Source organism: Equus przewalskii, chromosome 17, assembly GCF_037783145.1.
Source record: "Equus przewalskii isolate Varuska chromosome 17, EquPr2, whole genome shotgun sequence".
Lineage (NCBI taxonomy): Eukaryota > Metazoa > Chordata > Mammalia > Perissodactyla > Equidae > Equus > Equus przewalskii.
In genome coordinates this window covers 9802640-9814947 of record NC_091847.1, presented here as the reverse complement: position 1 = coordinate 9814947, position 12308 = coordinate 9802640, and the positions used below count along the sequence as shown (strand labels likewise).

Genomic DNA, 12308 nt, shown 5'->3' with positions numbered 1-12308 from the left:
AGGTGAGCCTCATTTGGGCTCAAACCCCAGGTCACAGTGAAGGTAGCCCAGGTTCTGTGGAGCCCTGCTCTGTACACATGCACCACGGGCTCTCTGCGCGACTCCACCCCGACCCAGAGGGAGGGCTGGTTTGGGGTCATCATTCAGCAGTTCTGCCCTCCTGGGTCATCCTTTCCCTTCCAACAGCCTGTCTCTGGTCTGTTGAGAAGACCCCACATTCGCAGCCTCTCAGCGTTCCCTGCTTCGTCGTGCAGCACATCGCTCTTTTGGGAATGCTTAATTCTCCCATTCATGTCAACTTCATGCGGCTGTGGCAGCCTCCACGGGGCACAGCTTCAGAGTGTCCACATACGCAAAGCTCAACAGGCAGAGCTCTGGCCAGACCCCCACTGGGGGAGCTTAGGAGCACCGGGGATGAGGGCTGACAGTCACTGGGTGCCTTTTGTGTGCCAGATGCTTTCCATCTCTCCACTAACCCTGTCCCAGAGGCAGTTCAGGGAAGCCAAGCTTCAAAGAAGCGATGCTTCGAAAGCACCTCCTCGTGGCAGCTTCCTTCCTGCCCCTGGGTGTGCAAGGATGCGGTGTGTGTGCAGGCATGGGTGTAGGGCCAGGTGGGTTCTTGCACCCTCTGAGGCTGTGCCTTCTCACCACGCCCCCTGCAGCTGTGTCAGTCCAGCCCCGGGGCCCAGTCGTCCTGCAGCAGCGAGCCCTCTCCCCTGGGCAGTGCCCCCAACAATGACAGTGGCGTGGAGATGCCGGGGACAGGGCCTGGGAGCCTGGGAGACCTGACAGCTCTGGATGACACGCCCCCAGGGGCCGACGCCTCAGCCCTGGCCACTCCCTCCGCGGGTGGCCTGCAGCTGCGCAAACATATGGCCGCCATGCACCGGTTCGAGCAGCTCAAGAAGGAGAAGCTCAAGTCACTCAAGGACTCCTGCTCATGGGCCGGGCCGGCTCCACATGCCCGGAACACCAAGCTGCCTCCCCTCCCGGGAAGTGGTGAGTTGAGGCCTTGGGCATGTGGGCAGGGGTGAGAGAGAGCCTGGGGCAGCGCCCACCAGGTTCACCTCCAACGAGCACAGTACGTCTCCCTGGATCCCCACAGTAGGACAGATCTCACCAGCCATTGCACAGATAAGGAAATCAAGGCTCGGACGCAAAAGTGCCACCTCAGACCAGTGAGAGCTGAGACTTAGCGCAGGCCTGAGTGGCCCCAAAGCCCATGCTCTTTCAACTACACCATGCTGCGTCCCCATCAGCTGATCTCGCTCACATCATCCTCTTCCTTGGCAGTCATTCAGTCACGTATCAGGCACCTGCCGTGGGCACTGTGGCAAAGGTCCTGGGCAGGACAGCAATATAATCCTGGCCCCTGTGGTTAGAGGAGCCGACAGTAGGAGGCCACCAGAGACACACTCAACCACAGAACAAGAGCTCAGGGTAGAGCTGTGCAGAGGAAGGAGAAAGCACATCAGCTGGGGAAGAGCAGGGAGGACTTCATGGAGGCGGCGGCCCTGTGCTCAGCCTCAGGAGGTGTTGGCCAGGCTTTGAGATGGAAAACGTCTTCAGGAGCATTTCCTGAGTGCTGACTCTGTGCTGGGTACCAGGCACATCTGGGCACTCAGCCATTAGGCTGCCCTCTAGGACCCAACGGCCTGTTGCGGTGGACGCTGAGATGCACCACCCAGCTCTCTCTTGAAGGGAGGGTTTGCTGCCCCAGCTGTTGAGGGAACTGCTGGCCAGTGGCCTTCAACTCTCAGCCTCATACAGAGATGGCCTGGGTTGCAGACAGCTGCCTCACCCAAGGTCACCCCTCCCGGGGTGGCCCCCATCCCATGCTGATCCCCACAGGGTGTGAGGCCATTCAAGGCCCAGAGCCCCCTGTGAGATCAGCGGAGGCTGTCGTCAGGCGTGGGTGGGAGCTCACTTCCCCTGGCTGGGCTGCCGCTCTTCCTCCCTTCCTTGAGTGTGGACCTCAGGGGTCCCTATGAGCAGCCTGCTCATAAACTCAGCTCCAGGGAGCCCGACTGGCAACACCCATCCACGGATGGTGAGGGTGCAGGGAGGCTGTGCCCAGGGCCCTTGCTGGGCACCCGGGCCCTCCTCTCAGTAACCCAGCCCTATGGAGAGGTACGTTTTACCTAGAGCTGGAGAAACTGAGGACCCAATGTCATGAGAATTCAGGGCCAGCCGGGCAGTGGTAGAGGTAAGGTGGGGGTCAGGCCTCCTGACTTCCACTTGCCCACCCTTAGCAATAAGGTCCATCCTTTGTTCACTCGCTATTCTTTCCTTCCTTCCCTCCTTTTTTCATTCAGAAATCAGTGGTTGAGTGCGTGCTGTGTGCCAGGCCCCGGCCGAGGGCTCTTAGGGTCAAAGCAGGCAGTGCATCGCACCCTGTCTCCCGCGCTGACCCCTCTCCTTCCCCGCAGGCTCCATCCTGGAAAACTTTGGCGGCAGCGGCGGGCCGGCGGGGCTGCTGCCCAACCCGCGGCTGTCAGAGCTGTCTGCGAGCGAGGTGACTATGCTGAGCCACCTGCAGGAGCGCCGCGACAGCTCCACCAGCACCGTCAGCTCGGCCTACACGGTGAGCCGCCGCTCCTCCGGCATCTCCCCCTATTTCTCCAGCCGCCGCTCCAGTGAGGCCTCGCCCCTGGGCGCCGGCCGCGCCCACCACGCCAGCTCGGCCGACTCCTACGACCCCATCTCCACCGACGCGTCGCGGCGCTCGAGCGAGGCCAGCCAGTGTAGCGGCGGCGGCGCGGGGCTGCTGCAACTCACGCCGGCGCAGCAGTACAGCCTGAGAGCCAAGTACGCGGCGGCCACCGGCGGGCCGCCCCCAACGCCGCTGCCCGGCCTCGAGCACGCAAGCCTGCGGACCCGCCTGGCGCTGCTGGACGCTCCCGAGCGCACGCTCCCGGCCCCCGGGCCGCGCCTGCTGGGACCGCGGCGGGGCAGCGACGGGCCGGCATACGGCCCCGCGGGACCCGCGCCCACCTTCCCGCACGAGGCCCCGTGCGGGAGCGCACGGCGGGCCAGCGACCCGGGGCGGCGGCCCGAGGCACTGGCGCCCCCGCGGGTGCAGCGCTTCCACAGCGCACACAGCGTGCACCCGGGCCCACCGCCCTGCGCCGAGCGCCGCGGCCTCCGCCTGCAGGGCCACGCGGGCGCCGACAGCAGCCTGGCCTGCGGCGCCTACTCGCCCCGGCCGCCCAGCATCAGCGAGAACGTGGTGCTAGAGGCCATGGCGGCGGGGGCCGACGGCGCAGGGCCAGAGGCCAGCCTCGTGCTGCCCGAGGACGACCTGGTGCTGCCCGACGACGTGGTACAGTACATCAAGGCTCGTGCCGGCGGCACCCTGGAGGAGAGCACCCAGCAAGTCTATGCCCCACAAAGCACCTGCTTCTCCGAGAACCCCAAACTGCCCAGCCCCGGGCTGCATGGCCAGCGCAGGATGGTGGCTGCCGACTCTAACGTGGGCCCCTCAGCGCCCGTGCTGGGAGGCTGCCAGCTGGGCTATGGGGCCCCCTCCAGCCTGAACAAAAACAGCATGCCGGTGCAGTGGAACGAGGTGAGCTCCGGCACCATGGACACCCTGGCCAGCCAGGTGAAGCCGCCCCCCTTTCCACAGGGCAACCTGGCGGTGGTGCAGCAGAAGCCAGCCTTCAGCCAGTATCCAGGCTTCAGTCCACAAAGCCTGCAGCTGAGCCCTGGGGGCCTGGACAGCACGCAGCCACACCTTCAGCCCTGCAGTGCAGCTCCCCCTACCACCAGGGTAAATTATATGCAGCAACTGAGGCAGCCAGGGACAGGTGGCCCGTGTCCCAGCATGACCACCACTGTGAGCCCCCACACCAGCTACAGCCAAACCCACCCGCAGCTGAGCCCCAGTACCATGGGTGGGGCCCTGGACCAGTTCCCCTCATCCTGCAGCAACATGGCAGCCAAGCCAGGCCACCTGGGGCTTCCCCAGCAGATGGAAGTTGCTCCCGACCCCACTATGATGGGCAACAGCCGCAGGGAACTTGGGGTCCCCAATTCCACTCTGGCTGGGATGCCACTGCCTCACCTAGCCCAGAGCTACCCACAGCAGAGCCATCACCTGGCATCCGCCATCAGCCAGGAGGGCTGCAGCCAGGGCCCCAACCTTCTGCCTTCCCACCAGCCTGGCTTCATGGAGCCCCAGCAGGGCACGATGGGGCTGGCTGCATCAAGCTTTGGCCTAGTGCAACCGCGACCACCCCCTGAGCCCAACCCTGCTGGCCGCCACCGTGGGGTGCGTGCTGGGCAGCAGCTGGCCTATGCCCGGGCCACTGGCCACGCCATGGCTGCCATATCGGCCAACCAGGAGATGGCAGAGTCTGTGCCCAAAGGAGTTATGGGCACCATGGTGTCCTTGCCTCCTCAGCCGCCCCCACAGGACACGGGCAGGGCCCAGGACCACAGCATGCTGTACTATTATGGCCAGATCCACATGTATGAACAGAATGGAGGCCTGGAGAACCACGTAGGCTGCCCGGCCATGAGGCCCCAGCCGCCTCAGCCACAGGCCTGCCCGGAGAGCGTCCCGCCCCAGTCCTTGCCCTCACCAGGGGTCAACCAAGTGTCCAGCACCGTGGACTCCCAGCTACTGGAGGCCCCCCAGATTGATTTTGATGCCATCATGGATGATGGCGATCACTCAAGCTTGCTCTCGGGTGCCCTGAGCCCGAGCCTCCTCCACAGCCTCTCCCAGAGCTCCTCCCGTCTCACCACCCCCCGGAATTCCCTGACTCTGCCCTCCATCCCCACGGGCATCAGCAACATGGCGGTCGGGGACATGAGCTCCATGCTCACCAGCCTGGCCGAGGAGAGCAAGTTCCTGAACATGATGACCTAGGGCCCCAGCCTCTGGTGCTGAGCGGACCCGGAGGAACCATCCCTTCCCCGAGCACAGGGCTTTTGTTCATTTCGTCTTTTTCCAAAAAAGTATTAAATAGGTCTGAGGGGGTTTGCCAATGGCTGGTTCAGACCACAAATGCTTTAAGGGTGGGTTTATGTGCATCCTGTCTGGTCTTCCTTTGGATTATTTTTCGGGGAACACTGAAAGAAATCTCGACAGGAAAAGCAAGGCAGGAATGAAAACTTCATTTACACAGTGCTTCCCAGCCTTGGTGTTTATAGGACCACTCTGTTCTGGCTGCTTTGCCTCTGTCATTTGGCTAATGAGGGATTACATTGGCCAAGGGCTTTACAAGTACACAAGGAAAGAGGGTAGAGGAACCACATTTGGGTTTGAATCTGAAAGCCATACTGGATATTCTCATCTGGGAAGAGGAGCTTCTCATTCCAGTACCTGCAAGGACAAGAAATCCCTGGCCCACCAGAACTCTTCACTGAAGCTTAATTCTTGAGGCCTCGAACGTCTCTTGCCACAGAGGAAAAAGAGATTTTATGTGGATGGTTCAGAAGCACATCCTGATTCCAAGGTTGGTAGAGCTGGCATCTCTACTCTGCAAAGCTGAGTTTGCAACTGGCAAACTGTCCAAGTGTATGTGGATGAGTAAAGTATGGAACTATTGCCAGAAAAAGGAAAGAAAAAATTGTAATACTCGGGGCCAGCCCAGAACTGCCCTGGCCTCTCCAGACCGTGTTTACTGTGTCCGTGCATGTAGAATGTAGCCCTTCCCGAAAACACTTACTTCTAAATACCTCGGGGCTGCTGGAGCTGCTGCGGGTTAGGGATGGACCGAGATGAGCCAGAGCGTGGGATGGGGACTCAGGAAAGAGAGTGCACCCGGGGCCCCGCCTGAGGCCACCCTGAGGTCTCCCAGTAGGAGGAGGAAGTCGCCTGTTTACCCAGTCCTGTTTCTCCACTGCACTATCCACCTACCGTGGAAAGCCCCAGGGCTCAACGGCAGCCTCTGCTCGGGCTCCTCCGGGCCTTGCTGTCCTCTCACCGGCAGCCCAGTGGTCTGTGCCAGGCCACAACGTGCAGTCGTGGTATCGTCTGCACACCATTCCTCGGCCCTCCTGTGCATTTCATGGAGAACGATGACATGCATGGTGTTGTGGGTGGGGGTGGGAGGGTGAGGGGGTCGATTCTTGGGACTCTGTGGGACCAGCACTGAATTTTCCTGTTCAGCGTGACCAAGCCCCACCTGGAAATGGCATTTGGAACTAGCATCAGAAGGCATCGTTCCTGAACATGCTGTTGGGTGAATTGATGCATCTTCCCCACCACACACGCATACACACACACCTTTCCGTGCCGAATTTGGGGCAGCCTCACCGAAACCAACTGCACCACTATGAGCTTGATTCTGACTATGACCCTGGCTTCAACCAGGTCAGGGCCCACGCCTCCCCTGGGCCCTCTGCCTCTCAGAACGTCAAACTCATTGTTATGGTCCAAAGACGAGGCCAACTCCAGTAACAGCCCTGGGCCCCTCCAGGGGTCCCGGCTCTGCAGGGCGCTCATTCATCCCTGACCTAGGATGTCTATGGCCGTTCCCAGCCTGTATATAGTCTGTACAGAAGACATCAGCCCTGAAAATACTATGGGTGAACCATCCAGCCAAATTTATATTCCAGACATTTTTAGCTTTTTCTACATGCTATGAATTGAGATGACATGCTCAACTTGTAAATAAGTCTTTTTGTACATTAAAAAAGTAATTTTTTCATAATTTATTTGGTCTGTCTACTTCTTCCTTGACAGCAGTTAATGAGAACCTGAGCAGTAAATTTGGTGCATTTGAACAGAAATTAGGCTGTATTTTTTCTCAACCGTGTCAAAATTGACTGTCCCGCCTTCACCAAGAAATGTTTAATGCTGAGGCATTTACTGGCTGTTTGTTGTCTCTCTGGGCTGGGGGCGGGCACAGTTTGACGTTCACAGTGAATGTCCGGCTGTTCTTTGCTGAGCTGGTCTGAGCATCTCATTGATTTGCTGAGAACGATGCATACCAAATCCAGGCGGCGGCCCAAGCATTCCTTGTGCCGAGTCCGCCTGGACAGGCAATCTGGTGAGCACATCTGAGTCGGGATGGGGTTGGGAGAAGACGGGCAGACCCCTGTGCTCTAATGCAGGCAAAAGGAGAGAGTCAGCGCCAGCAGGTGGAGCCCCAGAATACCCAGCAGCCGGCCTTGGGCAGACGGCCCGTGGGGAGCAGCCTTGAGCAGGGGCTCAGCCCTAGGAGGCAGCCCTGGCAGCTGCTTGGGGGGGCTCGGGTCTAGTGGGCCAGCAGTTGGCCACTGGCAGAGATTGGGCCCCTGCAGTCAACCTCAGGGGGGCATGTGAATAGGGCATGAGGCCTGGGACAAATTCTGGAACTGAGACAGGAAAACAGCCGAGCGGGGGGGTGGGGGGAGGGGGCGGGGGCGGGGGAGCAGGGTGGGGGGGGGTGGTGTGTGCCAGGGGGGTGGTGTGTGCCAGGACTGAGTTGGAGGGCATAGAAGTCACCTTCTCTAGGGCCAGGCATGCTCAACATCTGAAATCCCAGCCTGGGGCCCTCTCTCCTCTCCATGCGAAAGACCTTGACACCCACCTCCAAAGCCACATGGAGGACATTCAAACTCAAAGCTAATTGTCACTGAAAGGGTGTTCTGGAGCCACCTTACTCCTTTCAGACCTTAAGACACAGGGCATTGCAATCCAGGGTGCATCCTTGATTTCATCTTTACTCTGAGGCTGTGTTTCCCTGGCACAGCCCCGGGTTTGGTCTTTGTGCCCCAGGCCAAATCTTAATTTGAAGATCTTTTAGTGGTTGGAGGGACTGGAAATGAGAAATCATTTCATTTTCTGGATCCTGCATGTAAACCGGTTGGTTCCTTCCTGAACTCCTCTCTTCCTTGTGGTACCTTATCATTTACAGCGCAAGGAAGCCCGTGTTTACAATATTCTGCCTGGAAACTGGCCTGCCCAATTCCACAGATTCTTAGGTACATCTTCTCCCTCCTGAACTACCATAGGCAATAATTTTACCAAGTATTTCTTCACCACATAGCACGGGTCACCTTTTCTCTTGCCCTGTTTCAACCTCTTGTAAATCTCCTCAGTGCCCAGTTCCAAACCTATGCTACATGTGTTAGGCCTTTATTAGGGCAGCCTCCCATCCCAGGTACCATTTTCTGAATAAGTTAACTATAGCCCAATAATACCATCTAATAACAACCGCAAGAGCCCAGAAGCATACAACAATTAACATTTATTTAGCTCAGGAGTCTACGAGTCAGCTGAGGGGGGGCCTGCCGGGCTGGGGATGCTGAGGCAGCTCAGTTCTTCTCTGCGCCTCCTCCCTTGGGACCAGAGCATTGCTTGGACATCTAAGGGTGATGGTGCAAGTACAGAAGGCCAAGCAAAAACACAGGAGGCCTCTTAAGGCCTAGGCTTGGAAGAGGAAGCAAGTCACGTGACTGAGCCCCAGCTCAACGGCAGAGAGAAGTACACTGCTCCTATGCAATTATAAGATATAATTCTATCTGAACGTAATCCAGCCAACCACATCCTATAACCCAGCTTTGATCATAATAAGACTGACATTGTAGCCTCTGTCTCCTAAGTCTGTATCCTAGTTGGTTCTAAACCCAAAAGGGGAAGACAGCAGGGTCACTAGTTGGTACCCCATAACCAGTGATGTGCCAAAGCCCGCTCCTGAGCCTATTACGTGCATCTCTTCCCAGCTCTCCATTCAGAGACTTCACTTTGATAACTCGACATCTCCCCTTTTGGGGGATTTACATCATGGAAGTCAGCAAATACTACAAATAGGGCTTCTCCCTTCTCACCTGCAGAGAGCTGGTTGCTAAGCATTTGCCAGTATTCCTAATAACATACTAAAATACTGTCAGTTGCCAATAGCCTGATATGCCCAGAGGTCTTTTCCGAGTTTATATGTCTGCAAAACCCATTTTGTGGAGACCTTGTGAGTCCAGAGTGCCCTGGGCTTGGCTACCTCATCATCTAATTTAGTGGCTTTCAAACTTTAAAAGCCATGCAATCTTTTGTTCGCACGAAATTGGCTCTATAAGCCAATTTTAAGGACACAATTAAAAGTGGAGCTCATCTGGCTGCATTTGGGAGCAGGAGACCCAGAGCCACACACATTCCACATTCCACTCCCCGATCCCCCCTGTAGCTGCCCAGAAGCAGCACAGACAGGCGTCTCCAGCATGGAGTCTGAAAACCAGGTATCTTGCTCAACACCAAAAGAATTGAGGCCCAGAAAAGTTGTGAGCAAGTTTTGAAAGAACTAGAGCCTCTCTTCCTGGAATCCCAGAAGTCAGCGGGCTCCCAGCACGCTGAAAAACACAGGCACAGCCCGTCTTCCTGTTCAACCCTTTCCTTCTCTCCGCCCCGGGAGGCTGAGTTCTTGGAGGGCAGGAGCTATGCCTGATCTACCTGGTCTCTGTGTCTAGCACGTGGGATCCATCGCAGTTTTCATTAGTTCTGCTCAGTCTTTTCCAAATATAGTGGTTCTAGAAGGCTTCCTGGAGGAGGGGGAGCTGAACAAAACCGTGAGAGACGGGCAGAAATTGGATCTTGTAAGTGACCCTTTCAGAATGTGTCTGAATGTGAGGCCACGTCCAAAGGTGTCTGTCTACAAAGAACTCTGAGCACAGATGAAGCTGCAGGAGCTTTGAGGCTGCCCCTAGAGGTAGTGGGTTTGGTTTGGTTTGGTTTTTACTAGATGGAAAGAGAGAGAGAAGGGAGGAGGAAGAGGAAGGCTGTGATCTGACAGGCTGGGGGCTGAGCAGACACCAAGGGCCTTGGGGCAGAGCATCATGGTAGAACCAATAGCTGCCTTGTCACTGGGAGCTACAGGTCTCGGAGGGGCCCTTCCAAAATACACTCCCCTGGCCCGCCTTGGGTCCCAGAAACTTAGCAGTAAAGAGTGTTTCCTTTGGGGACAAGCTTTGAAGGCTGCTGAAAAAGATGCTAGTGGTATCCAGGACTTTCCAACTTGATGAATGCATGAATGAGCCCATGGTAACATTGTAAGCCAGCATCAATTTTTTCCTGAAACACCTGGAACTTCCTGCCACTTGATGGGCGTGGAAGGCCCACCTATGTGGTTGCACACTGGCTTTCTTCCGCGCAGGGGACCCTCATTTGCTAATTCAATTCCAGAAACATTCTCTGAACTCAGAGGTCTTCTGAAGTTCCCTGAAAGGTGATCGGTCTTCGACTTCTTCTTAATCTCCCTTTCCTTCCTCTTCCCCGCCTCCCCCCTCCCCCTCCCTTGCCCCTCCTTCTTCCCCTCCTCCTCTCTCCCTCTCCTCTCTCTCTCTCAGTGCACATGACAAAGAACAAGTGGGTGAGCCCAGCATGTGACTGAGACACCACAGCACAGACTGATGTGTGCAATAATGTCATGCACAGGAAGGAGTGGTCAGCTTATAGCAGGGGACAGGGAGGGGACATGTAAAATCAGCATAGCTCAAATAGGAAGTAAGACTTGATTCAGATTTTGAAGACGATAGGAGGTTGTCTGAGAGGATTGGAGATTTCTCACCAGAAACCGTGGAGGCCAGAAGTAAGTGAAATGTTTTTAAAATACTGAAAGAAAGAAACCTGTCGACCCAGAGCTCCGGATCCATGAAAACATCTTTTAGAGATGAAGGTAAAATAGACACTCTCAGGTGAAGGAAAATGAAAAGAATTCATTGCCAGCAGGTCTGCTCTACAGGCAGAAAGGAAATGACCCCAGAAGAAGATTGAGGGCATCAGGCAGGAGGAGGAGCTGCAGAAATGGTGAGTTTGTGGGTAAATAGAGTCGACCATTCTTCCTCGAGTTCACTAAGAGATGTGTAACAGTTGAACGCAGAAAGTATGACGTTGTCTGATGGGGCTTTTGATGTACAGAGATGTCAGAAGGCAGAAGTGCCCTGAAGGAGGGGATGGGTAAGGGGCCTGCAAGGGGTGAGACCACAGCATCCTCTTAAAGTGGTAAAGTGTGGAGTCTGAGTAGACTGAGAAAGTCCAGCATGTCCACGGTCGCCCCGAGTGCAGTCAGTAAACAGACTATACCGAGGATGCACGCAAAGATATCGTCGAGAGGCTGAAATGGAACACCACAAAGAATGTTCAAATGGCCCAAAGAAAGGCAGGAAAGGGAAAACAGAAACAAAAGAACAGAGAATGCAGTGATAGAACTAAGTCCAAACATATCGATAATTACATAAAATGAAAGTGATCTAAAAGCACCAGTTGAAAGACAGGGAATAAAGCTGGAGCACTCACCCTACTTGATTTTAAGACTTATCATAAAGCTGCCATATCAAGATGGCGTGGTGGTGGTGACAGCAGAGGCACGGATCAATGGAACAGAACAGAGCAGGGGTTGGTCTATTTTTGTGTGACCCATGAGCTAAGAATAGTTTTCACATTTTTAAAGAGTTTTAAAAAGGAGGGGAGAGAGGCTGACCCTGTGGCATAGTGGTTAAGTCCGGCTCACTCTGCTTCAGTGGCCTGGGTTCACAGGTTCGGATCCTGGGCACAGACCTACACTACTAGTCAAGCCATGTTGTGGTGGCAAACCACCTACAAAGTAAGGAAGATTGGCACAGATGTTAGTTTAGGGCGAATCTTCATCACCAAACAAACAAAAAAAAGAGGAAGATTGGCAACAGATGTTAGCTCAGAGCAAATCTTCCTCACCCAAGGAAAAAAAAAAGGGATGTGAGACAGAGACTATCTGGTCATAAATCCTAAAATATTTACTCTTTTGCCCTTCACTGAAAATATTTGACAATCCCTGGAATAGAAAGTTCAGAAATAGACCCACATAAACATGACCAACTAATTTTTTTTTTTTTTTTTTTTGGTGAGGAAGATTCACCCTGTGCCAACATCTGTTGTCAATCTTCCTCTTTTTGTATGTGAGCCAACACAACAGCATGGCTACTGACAGACAAGTGGTGTAGGTCTGCACCCAGGAACCAAACCTGGGCCACCGAAGTGGAGGCCACTGAACTCAACCACTAGGCCACTGTGGTTGGCCCATGACCAACTGATTTTAGACAAAGATGCAAAGGCAATTCCATGAGGAAAGGGTAGTTTTGTCACCAACGATGCTGGAACAACTGGATGTCAATAGGCAACAATGAACTTCCACTAAATGTTTTACAAAAATTACCTCAAAATGGATCATAGATCTAATATAAAATATAAAACCACAAAACTTTTAGATGAAGACATAGAAAATCATTGTGACCTGAGCTTAGGCAAAACGTTCTTATGCATGACCTCAAAAACATGACCCACAAAAAGAAAAAACTGAGAAAGTGGACTTCATCAAAATGAAAAATGTGTTCTCTCTGACAGACGC

The 12308-nt window shown here is 55.0% G+C and overlaps 1 protein-coding gene across 5 annotated transcripts in view; it reads left to right on the top strand.

The window, feature by feature from the left end:
- Positions 1-6665, top strand: part of GLI2 (GLI family zinc finger 2) — a 251766-nt gene extending 245101 nt beyond the window's left edge. For all 5 annotated transcript variants that reach the window (XM_070581030.1, XM_070581031.1, XM_070581033.1 and 2 more), the window contains 2 exons: positions 663-999; positions 2430-6665. In XM_070581030.1, coding sequence (XP_070437131.1) covers positions 663-999; positions 2430-4876 — 2784 coding nt within the window. In that variant the 3' untranslated portion in view covers positions 4877-6665. The remainder of the gene's footprint in view (positions 1-662; positions 1000-2429) is intronic.
- The last annotated feature ends 5643 nt before the right edge of the window (positions 6666-12308 follow it).